At 41.8% G+C, this 20,440-nt stretch overlaps 2 protein-coding genes across 3 annotated transcripts; one reads left to right on the forward strand and one right to left on the reverse strand.

The window, feature by feature from the left end:
• Positions 1-39: 39 nt before the first annotated feature.
• On the reverse strand, positions 40-14,172 carry LOC306783071 (GTPase IMAP family member 8-like). The gene is made up of 4 exons (XM_079276601.1): positions 14,138-14,172; positions 12,138-13,018; positions 11,556-11,769; positions 40-1,468 (listed from the first exon to the last, which is right to left on the reverse strand). Exons 1-4 carry the CDS (start codon positions 14,151-14,153, stop codon positions 405-407), a joined length of 2,175 nt encoding a protein of 724 aa, XP_079132727.1. The 5' UTR covers positions 14,154-14,172; the 3' UTR covers positions 40-404.
• On the forward strand, positions 5,278-8,821 carry LOC306783670 (uncharacterized protein). Of its 2 annotated transcripts, XR_013772307.1 has the most exons (7): positions 5,278-5,405; positions 6,059-6,095; positions 6,417-6,539; positions 6,651-6,785; positions 6,876-6,907; positions 7,492-8,591; positions 8,689-8,821. XR_013772307.1 is itself a non-coding variant. In XM_079277406.1 (6 exons), the coding sequence occupies exons 2-6, from the start codon at positions 6,071-6,073 to the stop codon at positions 7,807-7,809; spliced, it is 633 nt and encodes a 210-aa protein (XP_079133532.1). In that variant the 5' UTR covers positions 5,278-5,405; positions 6,059-6,070; the 3' UTR covers positions 7,810-8,764. The 2 variants fall into 2 exon arrangements, 1 of the variants encoding a protein (XP_079133532.1); XM_079277406.1 differs by having other exon boundaries at positions 7,492-8,764.
• Positions 14,173-20,440: the final 6,268 nt, after the last annotated feature.

Raw genomic sequence — 20,440 nt, forward strand, 5'->3', positions numbered from 1 at the left:
ACAGTTAATCATGACTCAGAAAAAGGTCTGGTATTAATATCACATGTTTATTACAAGATAAGTTTATCACATGAACACTGACAGCTTTACATAACTTGTGAAAAGAATGCTTTGACTGTTACTTCAGTTGTTATATGATCTTGTAAATGTTAATGATATGCATACATTTATTACTATGAAATGTTAACTTGCACACTGAATACCTCCTAAGACCATATTCAAAGAGAAATCATGCGTGACTTAGCCTGATAGCAATAGTCTCTAGCTCTACTTACATGATTACAATTAGCTTCATTGTCATTCATTCTGATGATTAAAAAAGGTAAATGTAGATTATAGTTCTGTGGATGAAATCATTTTTGTTTCATATATTCCTGTACTCTGTAGTTTAACTGCCTGAGAAATCAAGATATTGTGCAGCCAAAAACCTTTTCCATTGCTCGAGCGATTTGAACCAAAGGACCATTACTCTCCTCAGCTTCCTTTCTGGCCTCTTTTTCATGCTTTACATGCAACCTTTCTCTTTCTTCTCCCAGTTCTCTCTCATGCTGTTCCTTAATTTTATTCTGCATGTTCACCATATTCTTTTCTTGCTCCTCTCTGTCTCTCTGTCTCTCTGCTTCTCTCTCTTTCCTCTCCCTCTCTCTGTCCTCACCCACCTTCTCCATCGTCTTCTTCATTTTCTCCTCAAACTCTTTGCTCTTCCTCTCGCTCTCAGCCTTGAGTTGGTCATTCATTTTCTTCATCTCTTTTTCATATTTTTCTTGTAGTTTCTTCTCCAGTTTCTCTTGGTCTTTCCGAATTTGCTCTTCTTTCTCTTTCAGGATGCGTTGCTGCTCCTCTTCGATTTTCCTCTCTGCCTCTTGGAACATCTCATTGGTGTAGTGGCTTCCTCCGTTCTTCTGGGCAACATTTCTGATCTTCTGGAGCAGCTCAGTGACCTGAGAGCGATCCTCCAGCTTATTATTGAAGACATGGTACTGGCCATTGCATCTGTCCACAAGTTCCTGCAGGTCCGAGCAACCCTCCAAGAACTCCTCAATAGATGAGTCTTCAAGAAGGTCACCATGAGTAAAGAGCACCATGCTGTATTTGTCTGCAGCCTGGCCAAAGAGTTCTTGAATTTTCTGCACCGTCTGCTTTTCCTCTTCAGTGTATCTGCCCAGCTTGATGATCACCAGGAACATATGGGGTCCAGGAGAAGCATAAGAGATGCACTGGCTGAGATCTTTAGATGTTTTCTCCATGTTAAACCTTGTGTCAAAGAGGCCTGGCGTGTCAATAACAGCAACATGTTGCCCATCTGCCTCAGTGTCACCCTTGGAACAGTATACAGTCATAGACTTTGCACTAAACTTTGAGTCAAAGCACTTTCGTCCCAGAATGGTGTTTCCAGTGGCACTCTTCCCAATTCCAGTCTTCCCCACCATCACTATCCTCAGCTCCTCATCATTTTTTCTGATGCTTCCTGTGTAGAAGAATGAGTGAAACTGAATAAGACTCTACATCAGGTTGTACACACGTTGTACTCAATGCAACTTGTACAGATATAGGAGAAAAGAAGCATCCATTCTGCTGCTTTGACAGAGTCAATAAAGGAGTTTGTTGGAGCTTCCAATTTACAACATTTGTTGCAGACTTTCATTTGAGACAAATAAATGTTCTCATCTGGCTTTCTCTCCATCATCTAATGTGGCGTCCATATACTGTTCAGTTCACCACTTACAGGAAAAGGCAGCAGGTCTTTTAAAGTGCCCCCTCTGTCAGCTGAAAGTGGAACTGGAAGTTGAAAACCTGTCTGCCTATCCAGACTGACACATTTATTTGAGGGTGTCTAAGATTTAAAAAACAAAAAAATTCTTGATAAAATAAAAAAGTTAATAATAAAACTGTTTGTCAGTCACATCACTTAATAAATCAAAGAAAAGTCTGAACTGAACCTCCCGTCAAAAGACAATTCAACCTCCCTAATAACAATACAATGAACACAAACTGCATTCATCTGACTCAATTATGGATAATGTTTTTTTTTTAAATTTTCTAGTGATGAAGAAATTGTGATGTTGAGTGTTCCAGAATTTACATCAGGTTACATTCTTGGTACTAAAGTCAAACTAAATGTATTTACAGTTCTACCCAGTAAGTCTAATACAGTATTAGTTTATAGGTACAGAGGAACATTTCATAAAATTAGATTCAGTGGTGAGCACTGCTATATCAACATACAATAATTTACTTTAAAACATAGATACAGTTTCTGACTTACCTAGGTTTCTGGCCATGTTTGGGTTAAAGAGTGGAGTAGATACTGCAGCTGAAGTTCAGACAGTCCAGAGTGCGTCTCCTGCAGCTCTGTTAGAACGGCCCTATATGTACTAAACAACACCCACAAATAGAAAGGGAAACCAAAGCTATTTACGGAGGTTTCGGTTATGGAAGGATTATTTTTATTAAATGGGGTAAAGGTGAGAATATATGCTAAATACAATATAGTCTAATCATTTTGGAGTATACATAGTCTTGTCTTAACAAAGAAAGCAAGAGACATTAGTTATTCTAGATGAATTAATCAAGATAGTATTACTATTAGCTTAAACAATCTCACAAGCTGTGTCACATAACACATTCAGTTTTTACCAGATCTTTAGTTTCGGATACATTTTTAAGAGTACCGGTACTTTCAAATGTTTAAACCTTGATCCCTTTCCAAAACACATCCATGACCTCAGGTTGAAAATATTGAGAAAAAAAGACAATAATTGAACTATGCATACAGTAATGATCATGACTTAGTATATCCCAGATAAATATGGAACTTGTGTGGAGAAAGGATTTCTCGATGACCAAATGCTGGCTTATTTGTCACAGCGTTTTATAACTTAACTTTCCTTTGCAAGTTCCCACTGTTGTTTGACTTCTGTTTGAATTCAGCCTTTCAAAAGTCTGATAGTTTGTCCCCTGTTTATCTGACTTCTGTATCAGACCCTGCTGTACTTCCAGGAAAGTCCCTGCATTACCACAACATCCCTGAGCATTTACAAGAAATGGCAGCACTTCTTTAAAGCAGCACAAAGCTCCCCCTCCCCTTCAGTATTTACAGGAAAAGGCAGCAGTTCTCTTAATAGTGCAGGGCTGCAAGACATTGCGAAGCAAGTTTATTTTTATGTTACATACTATCAACAAAGACAATTCAAAGTGAATTTCAAACTGTATTAACCACATTAACCAGAAAGTGCAGAAATTAAAAGAAATCACTGTTAAAATTTGAGAAAAGAGAAAAAGAGACTTACAAGACTAAATCTTTAGGTTCTTTAGTGCTTAAGGTTTCGTCGATTCAACATATTCACACAGTGGACATATGGCTCTGACTTCGTGCTCAGGGTGGGAAGGAATCTCCCTGAAACTAGTCAAACTGCTGGATAACTATGGCGAAGTGGAGCAAACATGTGAAGCTAAGTGTTGAGACAATCGACACGAGGGCAGATTCGTATGGAAGGTAACATAAATAAATAAAGTTAATCACCAATTAGTGTTAAGATGTAAGTTGTGTTTACTAATGCTATTATTGAACCGACTATAGCAGCGGTTCCCAAACTTTTTAGGCCGCGCACCCCCTTCTACATCCCGACTGGGTTCGCGCACCCCCCCCCCCCCTTAATAAAAAAATGTTGTATTAGCTTTTTGCAAAGACTTGCACTGATATGTTAACATATGTGAGGCACATGCAAACCCACAGTTGCACACCCAAATCTTCTTTTAAGTGTGTTTATCCCAGATGTCATAGAACTTTCCAGAAGTTCAGAACATTGTGTTTCTAAAGTTTTTATTGTGTTTGTTTTACAGTCACTCGTCATCAGAGATTGAGGATACCAGCCAGACTCTGCAGTCAAGTCCTCTTTCGAGGTGTTATCTCTCCTTATTGTTTTCATTCATGTGTGAGTTCATCCTGTTTAAATTAATATAAAAGTGTATAAGACGTGTTAACAAGCTAGACTTCGATGCAGTTCTATTACACTGTTCTTGACTATTTTAATTCAGCGTTTCACTCTTAATGCTATTTTAATTCAGTGTCTGAGGGAGTGACGCCGAGATCGAAAAGTGGCCGATGGTATGCTACTGTTGTTCAGTGGTATGTACCTATCCCTAGAGAGGTATGCCAGTACTTTTCCAACGGCACACCGATTCCTGAAAGCAGGTGCCGCTTAAAAGTTCATATTAGTGGTCTATGCCGTTGAATCATAGAGGTATGCCATTCATATCAGTGGTATGTATATATGTATATATTAGTGGTGTAACGGATCACGGATCACTCCTGGGAAAGACACCGTAGTATTTTACAGTAGCATACTGGGCTTCTTTAACAGTGCTTTTAAAAGAATACTCCACTGAAACTGATAAAATACTCATGCTGCACTCATTAACATCACCACAACTTACAGTAAATACTGGATGAAAAAGTATGAGATGTGTTGGAAAAATACTTGTACTTTTTCATGATGTTTGGTAACTGAGAAACAGAAGCAGCTGTCTCATAGCCGTGACCTTGCGGTCCACAGGATGTCTTTGAAGACAGAAAACATTGAAGTTTGTTTCAAAGGTTGACTGGTTCAACCTGGTACCAACCCTCACCATACTTTGTTATGAAGCTCGTTTATCACTGTGTATAAAGGACAGAAACTCAGAGACAGATCTCTGAGCAGCCACGAGACGCATAACTGTATGTCCTGTATCCTGCTCCTTCTTGCAAGAATAAATATCCTGATTATTGATTTCACACTTGGTGTCGAGTAGAAAGATGAAAGCCTCTGTTACTGTTTAATCCATTATTTTACCAGAAACAAAGACTAAAGTCTAAAAAAGGTGAAAACACATTTGTACACCAGAATATTTTCTTTTCATTTTCTATTGAGTAGGGCCTACTTCTTCTACCGCAGACACTTTGGAAAAGAAGAAAAAAAACCTGAAATAGCAGAAATAGGATATTGTTTTCAAATGTTTTCTCCTTTCGTCTCATTTTACAACTGGTTAATCATCTTTTTTTCTCTTGTGTTAAGTTGAAGTCTGTTCTCCCGTTGTATCGTGTTTCCCTCCTGTTATAAATGTGTTTGTTTACATTCATGTTATTGTGCTGTGCTTCAGGGAAGGACTACACCCTGTCAAATGTGCTGCACGCTTCCTGTGTGTGCTCCGTTTTATAACCTACTGCTGTCAATGACTCACGGGTTGCGTGAGAGAAAAAGGGAGTGCACTATCTGTGCTGCCCTTAAAGCTGGCAGAGAGAAGAAGCGGGAAGTAACACGCTTTTGGTTTCTGAAGACTCTTTTAAACTGTTCATTTCAACTTTCCTTTTTCAAGAAACTTTTTTATTCCCACAGTTTTTGTCCGACAAGTCGATCTTCACAAAAGTAGGCGGCAGTATTTGTTCTATTTGTTGTGTCATAAAGAGACTCTGTGTGGAGTCTAGTTTTAGTAAAGTATACGCGGCTGTCGTGTGAGTCTATGGTTTAACGGTTCTGCTTGTATGTGCGTGAAGACATTTCTCAATTTTACTCTCAGTGCTGTTTAAACATGTTCAGTCACCGAGAGAAGTTATTTATGCAAACAATAACGTAGCTTAACGTGTTGATCACACACACACATACACACACACACACACACACACACACACACACACAACAACAACAAAACACCGATAGAATTAAAAGGTATACAACAATGTTTTTTTTGTACAGCAGTATTTTCTTATATTATGCCATATGAAATATTTTTAACCAGCTCTTAGCTTTGAGTGCAGAGGACATAGAGAATCATAACGAGTAAACAGGATGTGTTCAGTCTTCTTTTGACTTTGTCTATATTTTGTAGTTTCCTGTCCAGCAACTTTACATATTTTCCCCCATGTGACCTGAGAGGTTTGCATTGTGCTGTGTAGTTACATAAAGTCTTTTTAAAAGTGAATTCCACAGGAGGGAACAAACAAATGAACTTTAAGCATATGTCACCTCTCAGTCAAACTTCCTCTCTGTTCAGCACCTTGTTATCTTCCTTCTCGTTGCAGATCAAGGACAAGATGGCTTCAAAGCAGGGACAAGGCTGTAAGTGGCTTTCAAGTAACCCGGATTACATCCTAAAGCAGTGCAGGAATATTCTCTCTATGAACGAGTTTCAGATTTTTACAAAATCAAACCAGTGCATTAGACAAGATGAAGGTGCTTTTGAGAATAATAATTCAGAAAGTAGGAGACACCGGTCAGCGCTGAAGGTAAAGATTAGCTGGTACCATTCCTGTATACGGCCCTACTCTGCACTGCACAAACTGAACGAGCCTCAACTTTGCATCAAGTCAGAGGTTCAAGTTTGCCTTTCTATGAATTATCGTTCATTTTTTGAATTGTGATTGTTATTAATATTTACAGGGTCACCAACAGTGTACGCGGATAGCAACAGTGTTGTCCTCGCCAGAGAAATGACAAATGTAACAGGAAAAAACCTCAACTGTAATATTGAAACAGGGAGTGATCCAGGAAGTAGTCAGACTGGTAAGCTTTCATATTACTTTGTTAAGCTCATTTACAACTCCTTTTAGGTTTGAACCTTTTGAACTCTTAATGGCAACATTTGAACTGAACATGTATTTTTTCTTCCTTCAGGAAGTGCTGTTGGACAGGTTCCCCAAGCAGATTACACTGCATGTGGGGGCAGTGTGATCTGGGCTGATACAATGTCTGGTGTCACTCTTGACGGCGACCTCAATTTCTCAGTGAACACGTGCCGAGTTGGTGCAGGTAACATTTTACCAACTCATTGCTATCAATCAGTTACATATTTGTTCTTTCAGGACATTTCATAAAATCCTAACACTGCTTTCCTTTCAGGAACAGAAAATGGAACACTGCCCTCCTCTCAGGTACGGTCACACACACAGCAGTGGTAGAAACCCTCACACAGTAAAATACACTTTGACAGGTTTGTTTGTTTTTTCTAATTACTCATAGTGGGACAAACCAAGAATGTTTCATAAATACTTTTTATAGCAGCCTCGTATCACTCTTGCTGAAATGCACATGACACATGTTTCACGTTTTGAAAACATGTGTTGCTGTGTTTCACTCGTTTTGAGCAAAGCTGCTACTGATCCAATGGACATCTGCTAAGTGAGCTGAGCGAAACAAAACTCATCCCATCCATCACATTTCTATACTCACTTATCCTGTTGAGGGAAGCTTATCTTAACAGAAAAGGGCCGGGAGGACACAGCATACTGATCAGGTCTCCAGCGACAGGGCAAAGAGACACATTCACACTCAGGCAGACATTTAGAAGACAGTCAACCTCCACATGCACAGCTTCAACACATGCTGACACATACAAGTGGTGTCCAAGACTTTGTTCCACATTTGCAAAAACTACAATTTCCCAAAAGCAAATGCCTCATTTCATGAAAACCTCATTCATTCAGGGTTAATAAACGAAACCTGCTGTCTTTCACAGGGCCCCGCCGTGAAAATGATCGTGGAGCACAAGGTGGAACTCATCGCCTGCCTGAGGGCAGATCACTCCTTCATTCTGCAGCATGCGCACGGCAAACGTATCATCACACAAAGACAATATTGGAATTTGAAAGATATCTCACCGCCAGAAAAGAATGTCACTAACCTGATCGATGAAGTGATTGTTAATGGGCAAGAATCTTGCTCTCTTTTTCTTGAAGTTCTGAAAGAGCCTGAAGTTCTCCAGACCTATCCTCAGCTCATTGAAATCACAAAACAATGTTGCTCAACAATATTGGAAGTGCAATGTGTTCGCTAATAATGCAATTGATAAAGAGGCTATATATTTTTAATGGTGGTGAAGATATGTTGAGTGATAGGATTGTCTCTTGTCTGTGTGCTTGATTTTGTACTTCTGGTAATGTTATCTAATGGAAATAAATCAGATTGAGCAGAAATTCCAGGCTGAAGGCCTTACTTATTATCTATTATTTAACACAGTTTGTTTCGAGTAAAAAGGATGAAATGTAATGACCATTTGAGCTGAAATTATATTCCAACCTTTCAAAAGCTGTCACTTAACAAGCTTTTGAATTCTACGTCAAACTATGGCAACAGAATCATGTCAATAATACTTCAAACTAAGCATCTGAGAAACATTTTCATCCCCAACCACACACAAGCCAATTAGTTCGACATGATTCTTAGTCTCCTATTAAGGAATGATAAGGCATTCATTTTAATTAAGGGACCTTTTAATTACTTTAATATCTGCACACCTGATGGCTCATATAGAGTGAGCTATCAAGTCTGATGTTTTTTTACAGTGTATAAAGGCAAAGCTTGATGTTTGCAGAATTGTATCACTTTGTATCAGTCACAGCCAGGCCGTGCCTCCTCCTTGTCCTGTGTGTGTGTGTGTGTGTGTGCGTTTGTGTAGTATGGGCAGGGCTCCGACCTGGTCTCCTCCCGGCTTCCTGATGACAATTCACCTCACCTGCCCAGTCAAACCAGCTGCACTCCATCAACTCATCAACTCAACAGTATATCTACCCCGGTTCTTCATCCACTCTTTGCCGGATCGTTGGTACAGCTCACGTGGTAGTTAGTCGTTCTTAGCCGCTCTGTTTTGAGAACTATTCAGAGTTTTTCGCCAAGTGTTTTTTATTGCATTGACCGTGTCTCCCTGTTCCCGCAGTTTTGTTCATCCTCCTGGTTGCCCAGTCTGCCTGCCCTGCCCAACCTGCCTGGATTCCACCCTCGCCCTCCCTGGATTTTCCCACTGTGCTCTGGTTGTTTCCCCCCTTGGTTTCCTGGTTAATAAACCTTTACACTCATATTCCCTGGTCTGTGCCTGCGTTTGGGTCCACCTTCACACCCCGTGACAGTATCACATGCAATTAAGATACAAAAGACACACATTGTATAGAGACAATAGTAAGCACATGTAATGCACATGTGGCTATTTGGTCCTGTTTGTTACCAGGATATTTATAAAAAAGAACGACATAACAGACAAATCTAATTTATGGGAAAGTTTGGCCACGCACAAGGGAACAACTTATTTTTATTTAATTTATAGGTTTATTTGATAAGGGACAGTGCACATTGCTGTAAATGTGCCAGTTAGCCAAGAGGCCATTTTTCATCTGTAGTCCCAAGAGGCAGATGTTACAAAATAAACCTAAAAATAGAATATAAGGTTCCATTTACATGGTTATGCAATATTGACCCTTTACAATGCGTGCACAAACAATGAAAGAAGTGAAAATATTAATATCACTAGTATCATCATTCAAGATACTCTTACTACATTGTCAAGTACAAACAAGACATGCAACACAGAGGCTCACAAAGTCAACACACACAAAGCAAATAAAATGAGGGATAACTGTTAAAATAGAAACATGGACTAAAGACAATATTATGCTGCATTGTTCGACACTAAACAACATCCATGTCAGAGGCACAAAACAAAAGCATGCAGAGTATGTAAATATATGAATCAGTCAGACACAGGTAAACAACAATAACAGACATGCATGCAGGTAGATGAGGGTCACCGGCAATTTCAGGAGACAGACAGACAGTTGACGACAGACAGATCGAGGGAAGTTCAACACGGACAGATTCAGGACAGTAAGGTACAGTTACATTCTAGTGCTGACAGTGCTGTTTTTGGGAAGCACTTTATTAACATTATTTTTTGGATATGCAAATGGCGTATTATGTTATTAATTAAATATGTGCTGATTAAATACATTTCCAGAACAGAAATCTGAACCAGGTTAAAAATGATTGTTTTATTTTGCTTATGTATGTGTATGTATGTATATGTATGTATATATATATATATATATACATATTCTTCACGGAGATCTTCAACCGATCACTGGAGCTGTGTTAAGTCCCCTCTTGCTTCAAACACTCCACGATCATCCCGGTCCCCAAGAAATCCTCCATCACAGGATTAAATGACTACAGGCCTGTCGCCCTGACGTCTGCGGTCATGATATCCTTTGAGAGACTGGTGTTGAACCATCTGAAGGACATCACAGGGCCCCTGCTGGACCCCCTGCAGTTTGCCTACTGGTCAAACAGGTCGGTGGATGATGCAGTCAACTTGGGACTGCACCACATGCTGCAACACCTCGACTCCCTAGGGACATATGCAAGGGTTCTGTTGGTGGACTTCAGCTCAGCATTCAACACCATCATCCCGGAAATACTTCAACCCAAACTCTCCCAGCTCACTGTGCCAGCCTCCACCTGTCAGTGGATCACAAACTTCCTGACTGACAGGACTCAGCAGGTGAGGCTGGGAAAAATCACATCCAGCACCCAGACTATCAGCACTGGCGCCCCCCAGGGATGTGTGCTCTCCCCACTGCTATTCTCCCTCTACACCAGGGGTATTCAATTAAAATTCCAAAAGGTCCAGATTGAGAATATCTGCTCCTGCAAAGGTCCAGAACATTACAATAATGTAACTTGCTCTATTTAGTGCCATATATATATATTCAAGTAGCCTAGTAGTAGTAACAACGTCTCTGTGAAGTCAACTGTCAAATCAAATAAAGAAAGTACACATCAATTATATTTTAAGTTTTCAAATTAAATGTTATCATTCAAGCTCTCGAATTATTTGGCCCACTAGTGTTGCTGGATGTTAACAGCAGCAGCAGTACCCATATACATTGAATTATGCATATTTGTAGCTCTGTACAAAATGCCTTTTTTTCCATTAAAGCCTCGAATGAGGTTTTTCAAAAGAAGCTTTGAATGTCTGTCTATGATGTCATCACCTTGAAAAATTGGCAAGATATGTTATATGCAAGGTGTAATATGCAAGATAAGACTTTTGACCTTTGAACTCTTGGTAGAACAGTTAATCATGACTCAGAAAAAGGTCTGGTATTAATATCACATGCTTATTACAAGATCAGTTTATCACATGAACACTGACAGCTTTACATAACTTGTGAAAAGAATGCTTTGACTGTTACTTCAGTTGTGATATGATCTTTTAAATGTTAATGATATGCGTACATTTATCACTATGAAATGTTAACTTACACACTGAATACCTCCTAAGACCATATTCAAAGAGAAATCATGCGTGACTTAGCCTGATAGCAATAGTCTCTAGCTCTACTTACATGATTACAATTAGCTTCATTATCATTCATTCTAATGATTAAAAAAGGCCAATGTAGATTATAGTTCTGTGGATGAAATCATTTTTGTTCATATATTCCTGTACTCTGTAGTTTAACTGCCTGAGAAATCAAGATATTGTGCAGCATTGTTGCTCCGCTCTCTCTTTCCTCTCCCTCTCCCTCTCAGCCTTGAGTTGGTCATTCATTTTATTCTCTTTTTCATATTTTTCCTGTAGTTTCCTCTCCAGTTTCTCTTGGTCTTTCAGCATTTGCTCTTCTTTCTCTTTCAGGATGCGTTGTTGCTCCTCTATCTCTTTCCTCTCCCTCTCTCTGTCCTCACCCAACTTCTCCATCGTCTTCTTCATTTCCTCCTCTATCTCTTTCCTCTCCCTCTCTCTGTCCTCACCCAACTTCTCCACCGTCTTCTTCATTTCCTCTTCTATCTCCTTCCTCTCCCTCTCGCTCTCAGCCTTGAGTTGGTCATTCATTTTATTCTCTTTTTCATATTTTTCCTGTAGTTTCCTCTCCAGTTTCTCTTGGTCTTTCAGCATTTGCTTTTCTTTCTCTTTCAGGATGCATTGTTGCTCCTCTATCTCCTTCCTCTCCCTCTCTCTCTCAGCCTTGAGTTGGTCATTCATTTTATTCTCTTTTTCATATTTTCCCTGTAGTTTCCTCTCCAGTTCTCTTGGTCTTTCAGCATTTGCTCTTCTTTCTCTTTCAGGATGCCTTGTTGCTCCTCTATCTCTTTCCTCTCCCTCTCTCTGTCCTCACCCAACTTCTCCATCGTCTTCTTCATTTTCTCCTCTGTCTCTTTCCTCTCAGCTTCCTTTCTGGCCACTTTTACATGCATTGTCTGCAACTTGTCTCTTTCTTCTCTCAGTTCTCTGTCATGCTGTTCCTTAATTGTATTCTGCATGTTCACCATATTATTTTCTTGCTCCTCTCTGTCTCTCTGTCTCTCTGCTTCTCTCTCTTTCCTCTCCCTCTCTCTGTCCTCACCCAACTTCTCCATTGTCTTCTTAATTTCCTCCTCTATCTCTTTCCTCTTCCTCTCTCTGTCCTCACCCAAGTTCTCCATCGTCTTCTTCATTTCCTCAAACTTTTTGCTCTTCCTCTCGCTCTCAGCCTTGAGTTGGTCATTAATTTTCTTCTTCTCTTTTTCATATGTTTCCTGTAGTTTCCTTTCCAATTTATCTTGGTCTTTCCAAATTTGCTCTTCTTTCTCTTTCAGGATGCGTTGTTGCTCCTCTTCGATTTTCCTCTCTGCCTCTTGGAACATCTCGTTGGTGTAGTGGCTTCCTCCGTTCTCCTGGGCTACATTTCTGATCTTCTGGAGCAGCTCAGTGACCTGAGAGCGATCCTTCAGCTTATTATTGAAGACATGGTACTGGCCATTACATCTGTCCACAAGTTCCTGCAGGTCCGGGCAATCCTCCAAGAACTCCTCAATAGATGAGTCTTCAAGAAGGTCACCATGAGTAAAGAGCACCATGCTGTATTTGTCTGCAGCATGGCCAAAGAGTTCTTGAATTTTCTGCACCGTCTGCTTTTCCTCTTCAGTGGAGCTGCCCAGCTTGATGATCACCAGGAACACATGGGGTCCAGGAGAAGCATAAGAGATGCACTGGCTGAGATCTTTAGATGTTTTCTCCATTTTAAACCTGGTGTCAAAGAGGGTGTCGATAACAGTAACATGTTGCCCATCCATCACAGCATCACCCTTGGAACAGTATACAGTCATAGACTGTCCACTGAACTGTGATTGAAAGCACTTTCGTCCCAGAATGGTGTTTCCACTGGCACTCTTCCCAATTCCAGTCTTCCCCACCATCACTATCCTCAGCTCCTCATCATTTTTTCTGCTGCTTCCTGTGTAGAAGAATGAGTGAAACTGAATAAGACTCTACATCAGGTTGTACACACGTTGTACTCAATGCAACTTGTACAGATATAGGAGAAAAGAAGCATCCATTCTGCTGCTTTGACAGAGCCAATAAAAGAGTTTGTTGGAGCTTCCAATTTACAACATTTGTTGCAGACTTTCATTTGAGACAAATAAATGTTCTCATCTGGCTTTCTCTCTATCATCTAATGTGGCGTCCATATACTGTTCAGTTCACCACTTACAGGAAAAGGCAGCAGGTCTTTTAAAGCAGCGGTTCTCAACTGGTCTGGCTGTGGGACCCACCATCACCCCGACATGATAAGCCGCGACCCAAATCGAGGAAAATGTTCAACTTCTCAAATGTATTTAATGAAAAGATGGTGCAGTTTGAACCTGAGCTGAAAATGTCCTCTGCAGTCGTAGTATAGGGAGCTCTCCTTTGCAGAGAAATTGTACCTGTAAGTCCCCGTCCCACACACATTTCACATAAACGAGTAAAACTGCTTTGTTTATGTCTGTAGATTCGTCCATTTGTAATGACCACTTGCCTAAATTCGAGCTGTGGTCTGTTGTTTGATGTCATCCGACATGTCTTCAATTTGTCTACTTATAGTGTCATTTGAAAGAGGTATAGTTTTCAGTTTATCTCCTGCTGATATTCACATTACAAGGCATTAACGCCAAGTATTGTTAAGGAGTGTGAATAGATGGCACTCTGCTGCATAAAAAATCCCCTTCAAAATAAAAGCACATGATTTTCATTTTAACTTTTGACTCTGATTCTTAACAAAACCTGCATTCATCTAACTATGGACTATTTTTTAAATATAATTTAAATTCATTATTAATTATGATTTTTTTTATTATTTTCTAGTGATGAAGAAATTGTGATTTTAAGTATTCCAGAATTTACATCAGGTTACATTCATGGTACTAAAGTCAGAAAAACGAAATGTATTTACAGTTCTACCCAGTAAGTCTAATACAGTATTAGTTTATAGGAGGTACAGAGGAACATTTCATAAAATTAGGGTCAGCGGTGAGCACTGCCATATCAACATACAATAATTTACGTTGAAACATAGATACAGTTTCTGACTTACCTAGGTTTCTGGCCATGTTTGGGTTAAAGAGTGGAGTAGATACTGCAGCTGAAGTTCAGACAGTTCAGAGTGCGTCTCCTGCAGCTCTGTTTGAACGGCCCTATATGTACGAAACAACACCCACAAATAGAAAGGGAAACCAAAGCTTGTTATGCAGGTTTTGGCTGTGGAAGGATTTTTTAATAGATGGGGTAAAGGTGAAAATATATGCTAAATACAATATTGTCTTTCATCATTTTGGAGTCTACGTATCTTGTCTTAACAAAGAAAGCAAAAGACATTCGTTATTCTAGATGAATTAATCAAGATCGTATTACTATTAGCTTGTCACATAACACATTCAGTTATTACCAGATCTTTAGTTCAGTATACATTTTTAAGAGTACTTTCAAATGTTTAAACCTTGATCCCTTTCCAAAACACATCCATGACCTTACGTTGAAAATATTGAGGAAAAAAGACAATAATTGGACTATGCATACAGTAATGACAATGACTTAGTATATTCACAGTTTATCCTCTGTTTATCTGACTTCTGTATCAGGCCCTGCTGCAGAAATGGCAGCACTTCTTTAACCCTTCTGTTGTGTTTGTTTCTCCCCCCTTACTTTAGTGTTCTGTTTTAACTGCTCTGACATTAACACAAAAACCATGAATCATCATCAAATTTAATTTGACATATTTTTCATCTGTAAACAATGTATTAGACTAGTGGTTTACATGAATAACTGCTGTGAATATACAAAGAATAGACACTGAAAATGTATCGCTAAATTAAATGAAACTGTTGTAAGGACATTGTTGACCGGAATATAGGCCTCCTGGACTCCGCATCCCACAGACTTTTTCTAGCCTCATTGTTTGACAGATATACTCCTGCTAGAATCAACAGAGCAATGTAGGATTGGAGGTCTACCTGGTCCAATGATCTCTACTTGTCCCCAAACACACGCCTCCCCTCCAGGTTCGTCATGTCCAGTATAATGCCCTCAATGGACTCTGGACTTGATGTCATCCACACGAGATGTTGCATATCGTGTTGGCCCTGGCGTCATCCTTATTATGTTTTCAACTCTCTCTCTGCCTCCTCTGTCTTGGGAGGATGAATACCAGAGCAAGTTGCCACCCTTGGACTGGAATGTCACCTCAGGTACCTGTTTCTCTGGTGCCATTGCCTCTCCATTTGTTGACTGCTCAGTCTCATAATAGTCCGGATCGAAATCAGGATCATTGTTGTCTTCAATTTCTGAGACATCTTCCTCTATCTCCGGTTCAATCTCCTCTTCATCTGGTTCAAAAATTAGGTCCAGAGCCTCTCTGACAGAAAATCGCCTCATCAGTGGCCTACTCATTGTGCTCACGTAGTAAAATGAGAGCAAGGCACAAATAAAGGTTTATATAGGAGGAAAGTGAGAAGATATGAAACATTGTTTAGTCTGGAAGGTGTGGTTCACGTGGGGGGATGGTCACATAAGTGCGGTATAGAGATGGATTCCCATAACAAACACCTGATTTTTTTGTTTGAAGTTTGAAATGTCTACAACTTTATATATGGTCCTGTGAACAATGCCTAGTGTGGAGGATAGCATGAGGCCTTGAGGCAATCTGTTGGGGTCTGACCAAATGGCTTCAACATGTGCTGTGAACAAAGAGAATCAGGCCTTACCTTTTTCTAGCAACGCTTTCATCCTGATTGTGGTTTGATGAGAGAAAACCTCCGCTGAAGGAATTTCACACTAGGGTGTGAATTCCCCCCCCCCCAAAAAAAAACTATGGTTCCTGAAGTCACCTGAATGCACCGCTGCAATCTCATTGGCCGAGAGCCAAGAAAGCACCAGGACCCCTGTGGTTCAACCACTGTTCTACAAAACTGCCTGCAGATCACACCTCAACGCTTTTACCCCTTCGACCGCAGTCGAGCTAGGGAGCACACAAACGCTCTCTTCAGCATGGACCTCAGTCCTGGCTACAGAAGATCCAGCTCTCCCCCTCCAGCATCACGCTGCTGACGCAGCCACGAGGACCGTGTGGCCTCATCAAACCCTCCGGCAGGAAGACAAGGACGAAACCCCTCTCTCCGCCGACGATTACCGGGTGGAACAAAACGATGTTACTTCAGCCGACGTTAACCCCCAGGCCTCCCCTCTGCAGCGAGGAGACCTGCATCCGCGCCAGCTCAACGCCGCGCCGATGCCAGCCGAGACCTGCATCTGCGCCAGCTCAACGCCGCGCCGATGTCCGCCGAGCCTGCGTCCACTCCAGAGCGAGCCACGCTACTGGGTGCGACCGACTCCTGAGGACCGAGCTACTCACAGGCTGCGCCCGCTCCGAGGGCCGCGCTCCCGAGTCAACACTCGAGGACTGATCAATTCCCATCACGGGAACGAGCCCCATCGAACGAAGCTTCTCACAGTAAGATTCATGGTATCTGGGCTTAGCTTAGCTTAGCATAGCTTAGCATAGCTTATTCATTTATGTGTTATTCTTCCCGCATCCTGTTGTGTTAAATCACTGTCTTGTTACACCGCGCCATCGCGCAATTAATGCGGACCACGGACCCCCGCTATATTGTGTATTGCCTGCTGTAACTGTCTGCAATTAGGTCCATCGCTGCTAGCGAATGGAGAGTTTGTGTATTATCACTGAAAGACTGAACCTATGGTGGCTGGACCTTCATCTCGCCGACTGAGTTTCGGGGTGATAGGAAAACAATCCTCGTCTCACCGCAGTGATGAAGATCTGTTTTATTTGGGATTTATTTTCATTTATTTTATTACACTCCGTGTGATATTCTCTCCTCATTAAATCAGCTCTGACATGTGCTTGCGGGACATCCAACAACAAACAGTAAACCCCAGAAACAGTCGACATTTGATCAGAGACACAGATGAAAGAAATGCTGAATGAGTATGTAGGGAGGTTACATAAGCCCAAAGTCAGGCAACAGAAATGTGGTTTGACTGCATTCATTCAATCAGGAGAGACAAGACAGGTGAGGAATTGTTTGTTAAAAAGAGATGATATGTAATGATAAAGTCTTGACAGAGTCGTTGGCTCTTTGACTCTACAGGGGGATTTGAAATGGAGGGGCATCTGCCCTGGACAGCAGCAAGATAATGTATCTGGTCTCCCTTTGTCCTCTCTTTCCACTCAGGCTTAATTGTGCTGGGCTATCTTCAAGCCTTATGTTTGGCAGGACTTTGAGGAAGAAGTGAGATGAAGGGAAACTATAACAAACACGCCTACAAATGTTCCTCAGTCACACCGTCACTGAGGAGGTTAGATATTATTGTTCTTGGCAGGACTTTGAGGAAGTCCTGCCAATAACAAAAAGAAGAACTTGATCACAAAGATACACACACAAAACACACCTACACGCACGCACACACACACACAAAATAAAAGCCTCATGGAGTAACTGCATTTTAACATGAAGCTCAGAATGAGGTTCATGTTAAGAAATGTTAAGTTCAAGTCTTTCCATCACAAATACAGAAATTCAATTTCCAAAAGGTATATATCTCAAACACAGATGTATAAATACAAGGTATGTAATTTGCCCCAATCACCGTGGTAAACAGTGACACACACACGTGTTGTCAACTATGTGTTTCTATGAAGCAATAGCTGCTCTCAAGTTCAATACTGTCCATCACAAATACAAGATTCAATCCAAGAACATGAATCTAAAATGCACAAATGAGAGAAGTGATATCTCAATTGAACCTCAATGATACTACTGGTAATATTGGCGTGTATTCATATATTGCGACGTCTTCGGGCAGTAGCAGCCACACTGTCAAAGTTCATTGCGAACCTTTCTAGTTTTCATTCATGTGTGAGTTCATTCAGTTCCAATTAACTATAAATGTTTATAAGACCTGTTGACACGCTAGACTGTGATGCAGTTCTATTACACTATTCTTGATACTATTTTAATTCAGCATTTCACTCTTAATGCTATTTTAATTCAGTGTCTGAGGGAGTCACGCCGAGATCGAAAAGTGGCTGATGGTATGCTACTGTTGTTCAGTGGTATGTACCTATCCCAAGAGAGGTATGCCAGTTATTTTCCAATGATACACTGTTTCCTGAAGGCAGGTGCCACTTGAAAGTTCATATTAGTGGTCTATGCCGTTGAATCAGAAAGGTATGCCATTCATATCAGTGGTATGTATATACGTATATATTAGTGGTGTAATGGATCACGGATCACTCCTGGGAAAGACACCTCAGTATTTTACAGTAGCATACTGGGCTTCTTTAACAGTGCTTTTAAAGGAATACTCCACTGAAACTGATAAAATACTCATGCTGCACTCATTAACATCACCACAACTTACAACAACCTAACCCTACCTCCTACGTTAGAGGGGTGGTTGAAGGCACTGAAGTGTCCATATTAGTTGACTCAGGAGCGACTGTGTCATTGATTTGTGCCGACTTTCGTACGTCAGTCCCTGCCCTGCGAATCCGACCACTGAAAAAGAACTATATCGACTCGCGTGCAGTTAATATAGTTAATGGACAAATGCTGGATACTTTGGGCACTGTTGTGGTGACTTTCCGCTTGGGCCCCACCTGTTGGCAACACACATTTCATGTCCTGCGAGAGTCCACTCAAACTGTCCTACTGGGTCTGGACTTCCTAGCCAAGAACCATGCACTGCTGGACTGGGGACAGGGTGTGCTGCAGTTATGGGACCGTACAGTGCCCATCTTGAGGAGTGGAGAATTAGTCCCTGAATGCTGTAATGTGTCCCTGGCTGGAGCTATGACCATTCCCCCCCTGAGCGAGGCCCTGGTGCCAGTGAATGTTTTCTCGCCTATCACCGCTGGCTTGTCTGCAAAAGAGTTTGAGGGCTACCTGGAGCATAACATCCCAGAAACGACTGGACTAGTGGTTGCCCACACAGTCACCACCGTTAAGGATGGCGTGACTATGGCTCGTGTCCTCAATCCCACAGGGAAGACTGTGAAGCTCAAGTAGCGGTTGCACATGGGTGAGTTCTACCCGCTTGAAAAGTCCGATATGCCACTCATTCATTCCCCAGAAGTGAATTCAGTTCCGTCACAGCCTGCTACTCTCCCCATCATGGTGGAGGATTCACCAATTACAGAGCAACATAAAGCAAAACTGTCTCAACTGCTACAGAGATTCCATGATGTGTTCAGCCCGACGGCTGGTGCACACTCGTTAAACACCACATTAAGACTGATGACCATCACCCCATTAAGCAGCGTGCCTATCGGGCGTCTCCGGAGAAGCGGTCAGATATAGAACGGCAGGTGGCTGGTCTACTGGCTGATGGGCTAGTGGAGGAGAGCTGCAGCCCCTGGGGCTTGTTAAAAAGAAAGGGGGACAATGGAGGTTTTGCATTGACTATCGGCGCCTTAATTCTGTGACAGTCAAGGATTCCCACCCACTTCCACGGGTGGATGACAGCCTGGATGCCCTGGCGGGGTCAACTTGGTTCAGCACACTTGACTTTTCGAATGGCTACTGGCAAGTGGAAATGGCCGAAGAGGATCGTGAAAAAACGGCCTTCACGACAGGCAGGGGCTTGTACCAGTGGCGTGCCATGCCTATGGGCCTGACCAACTCTCCTGCCACCTTTCAACGCATGATGGAGCTGATCCTGCGGGGTCTGCCTTGGCACATCTGCATGGTGTATTTGGACGACATACTGATTTACAGTCGCACTTTTGAAGACCACCTGGCCCACCTGGGGGAGGTCCTTTCCAGAGTACAGGGTGCGGGCCTGAAACTCAATCACAGAAAATGACACGTGGCCCGGGAACATGTGGTGTTCTTAGGCCATGTGATCTCCAGACAGGGGCTCCAGCCTGACCCCCGCAACACCGAAAAGGTGAGAAACTGGGCAACTCCTGCAACCCATCTGAAGAGCCTTTGTGGGCCTGTGCTCATACTACAGGAGGTTTGTGAGGAATTATTCCCAGTATGCTGCACCGCTGAACCACCTGGCGGGCAAAAACGTGCCTTTAAAATGGGATGCAGAGTGTGAAACAACCTTCACGTTTTTCAAGCAGGTGCTCACCTCCGCTCCTGTGGTGACACTACCCAACTCTGTGCTCCCATTCAAGATTTGGTTGGTGCAGTACTGCCTCAACAGGTGGAGGGGCCCGAACGAGTCATCGCTTATGCCAGCCAGGCTCTTACGCACAAACAGAAAAGATGGTCCACTCTCGACAGGGAGCTCATGGCCGTAGTATGGGCCGTGCGTGAATTCAAAGACTGTGTGGGCCTCGCTGCATTCACCATCATATCGGATCATCGCCCGC

Source organism: Melanostigma gelatinosum (assembly GCF_949748355.1).
Source record: "Melanostigma gelatinosum genome assembly, chromosome: 10".
NCBI lineage: Eukaryota > Metazoa > Chordata > Actinopteri > Perciformes > Zoarcidae > Melanostigma > Melanostigma gelatinosum.